Source organism: Schistosoma mansoni, chromosome W, assembly GCF_000237925.1.
Source record: "Schistosoma mansoni strain Puerto Rico chromosome W, complete genome".
NCBI classification, from domain to species: Eukaryota; Metazoa; Platyhelminthes; class Trematoda; order Strigeidida; family Schistosomatidae; genus Schistosoma; species Schistosoma mansoni.
In genome coordinates, this window is record NC_031502.1 from 14,572,761 (window position 1) to 14,581,119 (window position 8,359).

At 30.8% G+C, this 8,359-nt stretch overlaps 1 protein-coding gene across 2 annotated transcripts in view; it reads right to left on the reverse strand.

Moving 5' to 3' along the window:
* Positions 1-4,099: 4,099 nt before the first annotated feature.
* The window catches only part of Smp_096410.1, a gene marked incomplete at both ends in the record, with an annotated part of 5,473 nt that continues 1,213 nt past the window's right edge, over positions 4,100-8,359 (reverse strand). The window contains 2 exons of one of the 2 annotated variants that reach the window (XM_018788670.1): positions 4,100-4,488; positions 5,389-5,483. In XM_018788670.1, coding sequence (XP_018654191.1) covers positions 4,284-4,488; positions 5,389-5,483 — 300 coding nt within the window. Of the gene's footprint in view, positions 4,510-5,388; positions 5,484-8,359 lie in introns of both variants that reach the window. The other variant, XM_018788671.1, reaches the window with a different exon arrangement.

Genomic DNA, 8,359 nt, shown 5'->3' on the forward strand with positions numbered 1-8,359 from the left:
AGGAAGAATGATGAAATAAGTTCCGTGCCTACATTTTCATATAGATGTTACGTTGTACCAAATAAGTACTTGTTACGTGTACGTAGAATTTACCAAATATATACTTGCGAAAGTGTAATGACAAAAATTATGGAGCGTTTGAAGAAACTAAGTGCATTCAACAGTGTAGACGCTATTTGAAAACTTTTAACTGTAAAATTAAGTTTGTTAATAATGTTAATATACGTTTTAATCAGTGTTTACATCAGAGAATTCTAAGCAATTGACTATCGGATCATATGTATTTAAGTTCTAAGCTAACAATCTGGAAATCACCGATTCGTATTTCGTTGTTATCTATTTTACTCTATTTTAAGTCATCAGTAAATTCTATCAAAATAATTTAATTCATTTATTAAGTCTATGTAATAAAACAATTCTGATAAACTTATATTAATGACAGGAAATTGGCTATTAATCAAGATTTAAGTTCTTTTTTGAGAAAGTCTAGAATAAAATTGTAAAAAATATTCAGTAGAAAGACTAATCATAATCATGATGATGGTGGTAGATTTTTTCCTATATCACATATGTAGAATAATTCAGTGTTTGAATATTAGGAAAGTCAGTTGCTACCTTAATAGCACTAATTTCAGTCATATAAAATGTCATGGTATAGTATGAACGATTTCCTAGACTAAATAAACCGTTGTAAAATCTAACAGGAGTACTTAGATTTGAGCTTCTTTTGACAGGCATTCTATTTCATTCAATCAAAATCAAGAGCCGGTATTCAAAAGGTTTGGCTTTACTCAAAGAGAAAATGTGGTGTTTACAAATTTGAAATCCCATTACACAGTTAACTTTGAATATTGAATTCCAAAAAAAGTTAACAGTAAAATTTAACTAAACTACAACTACCTGTTAAGCAGGTAAAAGAAAATTTGTTTAAATTGAATTTACCGTACGTTCACTATTATAATGATAAAACGGGTTGCATGTCAGAGATAGATGTAAATTATTGAGTGTGTCAATACATTACATCAGCAGTACAATTACATAAACTAATGAATATTAGAAGGTAATATGATGCATGCACAACATGAAAACGAACCAGATAAAAATGGATTTGAATGAATTTGCATAAATTCATTAACCCTGTCATTCGTAAATTAGCATTTTAAAAACATTATAAATGAACTTTCTTTTGACCCCATGTAGCTCAATGAATAATAAAATGGTACGTAACATGAACTGCACAGTGACGAGAAATTTTGGCATAGTTTAGAAAGGAATTCAAATTGGTTAAGTTGCCTCTAAGAAATAATTTAAAGTCACAGAAAAATAGAGTTCGAATAGCAAACAAAATTGCAATTTATTAGGAATTTTGAAACAAATAATTGTTATTTAGAGTCAGATCAACGCAACTCCAGCTGAAAACAAGTTTTGGATTATTTTTTAATAAAGAATGCTATGGTTCCTTAGTATAACCGATAACTCTTAGATTCATGTGCAAAGACATTTGTTAGTAGGTCATTTATTAATTCAGTTTATGATCTCACTAAATCAAATTACTGACGATTCTCTCGGAAAACCTCAGCTAACCACTGAAAACTGGCTTACATGTTTTTTGATGAAATGTTGTAATGTGAACATTGTTTATCGGCTTGTAGCAAATTATTATAGGCTTAATGAAAGGAATTTGTGATCACATCATGGTGAAAATAATCCTTAGAATCCCGTATCATTCGGAATATTTTTGGTTAACCTTTTTCATACAAACCAGCACTTATACTTCGGGCTCGCTTATAATGCTTCTGCTTAGTTGTTGTGTTACAGTGTCCAACAGTACACATCAGTTATGCTAGGTAGCATTATATCGGCAACCGTGGCGATATTATCTTTTACAAGGTTTTTAAGAAATATATTTTACTAGCTAAAGAAGAGCATGACTGAATTCCCTAACTAGATCTTACTCTAGCCTGTGATCTCGAACTATGACTGCTTTAGACCATCTAAAATACATAATTAATAATCGCAAAATGTTGAAGCTCAGTTTTAGTGATATAAAAGGACGAATGATATTGTATATTCTGTGCTACGGTAAGTGATCACTTGATTCAAGCGTCACAAATTTCCAAACCTGTTACTCAGACATGGAGATTGTGTTGGCTATCTTAGTTTTAGGAAGGTTAACCTACAAATCATATTTAAAATCTGAAAAGAAATAATATCTATTTAAATGAATCTATCTGTTAAATTGTTCAAAAATACTTCTATACACTTCATTCTGTAGATGAAATTAAGACTGTTCTTTCAAGTAAATCAATAATACCAGAAAAGGGGTTTGTGGAGACTCACGATTCCAACTATAAAATCAATAGTATCCAAAAAAGTGGATATATTCTCATTGTCATTGATTATGAATTAATGGATGAATCATTAACTTCATAACTTCCTCATACGATATCAAACAAATAGGAAAAACAAAAGTAGCATAATTTACAAAGAAATATAGTGATTTAAAGCCGCTTCATAATTCGAAACTTATTAGATAAAAAGTTATTGCAAGAAAAGCTAATGATAACCATCGTAATCAAATTTACTAAGTACCATTGAAAATCTAGTGTCAGGTAGTGTTTATTGAGAAAGGCAAGTAGATATCTTGAAGCAAAACTCGAAGCCTTTTATTTTGAAACACAACTCTGTTAAACGGACAAGGTTTAGAAATCCTCCTTGTGAAAGGTTTGCTCATGATAATTATGTTTTGCACTACAATCGAAATGAAACCTAAAGGTTTTTCATATGATAGCTACCAAAATCAGTTAGTTATAATACATACTAGTTTTCTGACTTAACGTTTTCAAGGTTTAAGAAAACCAGATGTTCATCTAAATCTTCATTTCAATGACCGCGTTTCTTTAATTAAGTCAACTACGTAGTAAAATTTTTATTACTATAATAAAAATAATGCAACGCATAATACTTACTAAGGTGTTGTTTTATTTGCCATGAATAGGTCTGCATTAGTCTAATGTTTTAATTTGGCTTGGCCTATGGAGCATTTACTCTGAACAAAACTTAGATCTGGCTTAAAATGTTTGAATACATCTGTGTAAAAAATAAATGGCTATGATGACGATAAAATGTTTTATTTCAGTAGATCGAAAGCTATATTCTTGATTATTGTTCTGTCTATAACAAAAACACAAAAATGTCCCAATCAATTTCATGTAAGTATCAAGGATAATTTTCAAAAGGCATCACTTGAAGTTGATTGGAGACGGTTGAAAGCAATAGAAGGCGTGCTTTTGAAGTTCTAAGCCAACTGAAAAAAACTCCATTTTCCATTTTGTTTCCATATGGAGCTGTGTACCACATGGTGTGAATTATATAATCTGAGAAAAGGGGAAGAAAACGAATTATAAGAGAGTATAAAAGGACCAAAGAAGGTGAATTTTATTTACTGCTGTGGGACGAGTGGTTCGAGTTTCTTAGCATAATTAATTATCTCAATTCTCAATATTTGCAATACACTTAATAACTGTTGAATTGTTACAAAAAAGTTTATTAAATATAGGGTACCCCCAGTAGAAGAGTTTGTTTCTAGATTGGGAAAAGGTAAAAAACATTTTTAGATTTCCTGATTTAATTGTTATTCAACATTATAGAACTGAATTAGCATCGCGATTAACAATATTGAATTTAAAGATAAACATTATATTTCGGATTCTAAATGTAAAACCAGTTCCAAATTATTCTTTTTTAATGAAACCTAAATATTTGAATGCCTTGACAATGCGTTATAAATTCAATGTGAATATACTTATAGGTTAATCGATGTGAATCTGTAAGTCATGATGACTGAATAATATTTCCAATTATCACTTTCCACGTGTTTTATTTTTCTCAAAACATTCTCATATTACTGGATTTCATAAATTCATTATCATTATCTGAGTTTCAATTGACCCTACTGAATATGAATGTCATGCAATCTAATTATAATCTCAAAGTTTCTGTACTTGTATTTTTGGAAAGTCTATGTACTTCGAGTTTAAATTCGTCTTCATGCATGGGTTGATTTCATCAGCGTTTGATAAGTAAAAAAAGTCATATTGAAGATGTAAATTGTATTTGAGTATTTATATACATTCACAATTCCAAAAGGTAACCCAAATTAACTATATAGTTATTAGATTTTCACTAAGAATGATTGACTGTGAGTGATTCAGCGACTTCAAATCATGACAGTGAGTGAAATAATAAGTCACCACTCTGCTAAACACTTTTAACAAAGAAATTTAATTACGACGCATGAAATTTAAAAACTGTTGGTAATCCATTCCACCATCTTTGTTAATTTTATTCCTATTCATCCACTCATTGAGTTCAGTTGTTTGTATATCATAGCCCATTTCATCCAATAAACTTACAACTTCAGAAACAGAGATTTTCCCAGAATTATCTTTATCCATGTAGTTAAATACACTACGCCAAGCAGCTGCCCTGTAAGAAAAAGAAACAAAACTTTATAAACAAAATAATGAGACAAAACCTAATACTTATTTGAATTCTCTCGTAACTTTCACACTTTCAATGCGTTTTGTAATATAAAACGAAGAAATAGTTTCACCAGTGACGGAATACAGTTTGAACAATTAGTTAAAACTAGGAACTATTAAACAATTGTTCTGGAAACTATGGTGTCAGTCCGTGATAATAACTATGTTAAAATTATAGTTAAATGTAATATGTTTGTAATATCCCAATTAGTCGAAAAACTAGATTTTACGACGTTTCGTGACTCAGTGTAAGCCACTTCTTCAGAGAAAAAATAACCAAATTCACATTAATCCAAGTTTAAATAGTACAACGAAACAACACGAATATTAGGTGTGATCAATCATAAAACAGGTTTGAATAAATGAATGTCATGTCATTACAAATATATTATTTATTTATAACAATCTACACAATGCTCAATGGATTTGAAATTATCAAATCAAAACTTGGTAATGATACCTATTTTAAAATTAAAATAAACCTCACAAATCACCCATATAGACGGCTTTTATTCAGTCTATTATAACGCTCAGAAAAATCAGACATATACAGCCGACTCAACCTGGCTAACCTGAGATACACGCATTACATGTCATGAACAATTTACGTGAAATCACAAAATACAATCTTTCTTATGTATATTTTGTTGAGTAAGCCTCGATTCAATTAACGTTTAGTCCATGTTTGTGCTATCCACAGGCATTATCACTTCGCTTATCGGTCTAACTACAATTATTAATTGACATAAAAGTTACTGACTTTCAAGAATATAAAAACATTAAAATATAATGGAAAAAATAAATATGGCACGAATAATATATCCTCTTGATACAAAGTACCTACTCCTTTTCTTCTTTCGGAACAATATTTAGTACTTTTTCATATTCTTCTAAAGTTATTTCACCATCTCCATCTAAATCGAATGTTTCGATAAATTCCTGTTGTGTATGTTGTTTATTTTCAAAAACAAAGAATGGAAACAAGGATGAAGATAATTTCATACAAGTTAGGTTAACTCAAAATATTCATAAAAATGACAATACTTTCCATATGTTTGTTAAGGCTTGTATTATCCCGTCGTTGGTATTCAGGACCAAATTTTGATAATCCTTCAGTTCATATATTCTAAATGTTGTTAAAAGTCGGCTAAACAATAATGATAATGATAATAATAACAACAGTTTTATTCAAATTATATGTTCAGTACAGGTTTAAATTCTCAGTATATCGTACCTAACAACCGAAAGTTTTGAATACAAGTGAAGGATTTATCTACAACTGATGGGATACCAGAGTTATCAAAGCAATCCACACAGGATGAACACATGCCAAAACCCCAGTGACCTATTGGACAATACATTGGACTTTGAAGTAGTAAGTTCGGTTCTGAGCATGAAAATCAACAATAGTACCCAAGTACACCCAGCTTACGAGCCCCAAACAGGACAAAAGGAACGTTGTAGATTCCACTGATAGATATAGTATATATACTCGCCTATATTGTTGTGTTAACTCCAAACATGTGATTAGATATCATAAGGAAAATTTTACCCTCATTTTCCATATTAGGAATTTTCAGAAAGATTACGATTAGTATTGATATCATATAGTTTAGTTTCCTCAAGTCTCACACCTCAGAATATAGTTATATTATAATCAACAGTGATTTTTATTTCGGTCACTTTTAATAAACACTTTGGCTCATAGGTCAAATACTTGAAAATAAAGAGCTTACTTAGAGATATGCAAGACTGAAAGGATTACATTTATGTCTTAAATGATTGCAAACTGTCATCCAGAAGACCTTGACATATTCTATATATTTGGATGCTTACTAGAAATGTATACTCATAAGCTTGAGATAGCTGATATTTTAGTAGAAAGGGGAACTTGAACTACTTGCTTTCTCAGCTAAAGAGACGAAAAGACTGAACTCTTTCGGGATGTGGCTGACCTTATGTAGGACCGACAAGTGGGATTATATCGATCAATTAGTGGTAACCTATATCGTATCTACTTAGGGTTATCCCGAAGTCAAAAGTTCGTGGGTTAATTTATTCAGCATAAATATTGTACTTAAACTAACTTAAACCGGTTAAATTGCTTACTTTGTCATGTTATTGGTTAAACAGGTATTTCGCTACCTCGAATACACCCATTTCTACTGAATGTATTATGTCTATTACACACAGAGCCGAGTGATTGTGATTATATAAGATTCACCTGATTTATTTTTTTCGTTATGATAATACCCATAAATCTCTTTCAAAAACTAGAAATAATTCTTCGACAAAAAATTTTTTTTTACGAAACGTTTAGAATTTGGATTCAAATGTTACTCAAAGTTGTTGTATCACTCCAATATTAAATTAGCCGCCTATACTTTGCATGTAAATTTCTGACCAATGAGAATATACTTAATATCATTATTTTTGTAAACTAGTTATATTTATTTGGCTTATTCTTTCAAGTTTATTTTCAAATATTATTTAAACTTGGGATGAAATTTTACCAAGGATGTTTTACGTATATTTATTATTATTTCGAAGGTTGGAGATACACTATGACAGCTAAACTCAGAACGCCTTAATAAACAGCGGTTTGCTCATTTTTGACTTGTACATTCAATAAATTGAATTTGTTTAAAAATAAAACTATTCAAAATAATTTTAAAAAAATAACACTCATGTTAAAATTAAATAGAAAGAACTTTTAGGAAACCAACAAGATATAACCACGACTTGTACAATCGTACTATTGTTTGAATTTAAGTTTTCCTCGAATGGCTATATGTACTATTTTGATGAGTTTAAACCAAATATACCATCCAGTCTAAATTTCCAGCACTTTATTTCTAAATTCCTTCCAGATCCGATTGCCGGTTATAATTGTAAGGGTGTGAAGAAAGTAAACTCTCCGGATAAATTTTTCTTGTACCTTAGAAATGTTTGGTTATTGTGTGTATACCACCCTATCTTGTTAGATTGAATCAACATTTATATCAACAAACATTTTGAAAAAACTTATGTATCATTTCGGTTACTTTATTGTACTGAATGATATTACACAAACAATGAACTTAGTTAAGGAAGCATCTTGACTTTATAAACTCTCCACCTTCTCAGAATACATTAAAGAACGTTTTCTTATTGAGTAAATTCTTATAAATTCTATTAATTCTAGTTCAAATATACTTAAACTAAATGTAATGAGAATAAATGATTTGTTTAGAACATGTAAACCACATGTGATAACTTATTATTTCATTTGTTATGCGCTGATGGTGTGTTAAATCGAGGATCGTGAGAACGAATATAGCCTTTAGTAAAGGTCTAGTATATCTAACCAGTCTTGCTTTGGATATTTCGTGATTACTTTCTCTGAATGCAATGTTACCAGGATTAGATATTGACCATAGGGACGAATAAATATACAGTTTCAAGCAATGACTTACTTTTGGCTAACTATGTATATTTTAAACTAATAAAATCCATTTAGTATTGCTTGTTTGAATCTTCCCATCGATGTGTTAGGACTGCAACTGGTCAGTCTCTAATTGGCATATGTGCATACTGTGCGTATTGCCTCGATATAGCCTCAATTCACAAGCATGTTAAGCAGAGATGAATAGTGGCTAGCAGTGGAATCCAGGACGCGCGTTTCGTCCTATTTGGGACTCGTCAGCTGGATGTACTTGCATCTCAGAGTTGATGTTCACTCTAGGACTCGAACCCAGTACCCTCGCTTCAAACGCCATCGCGTTTTCCACTCGGCCACTGAGTCCTGATAGCCACTTGCTTGTGCGATGGGAAGA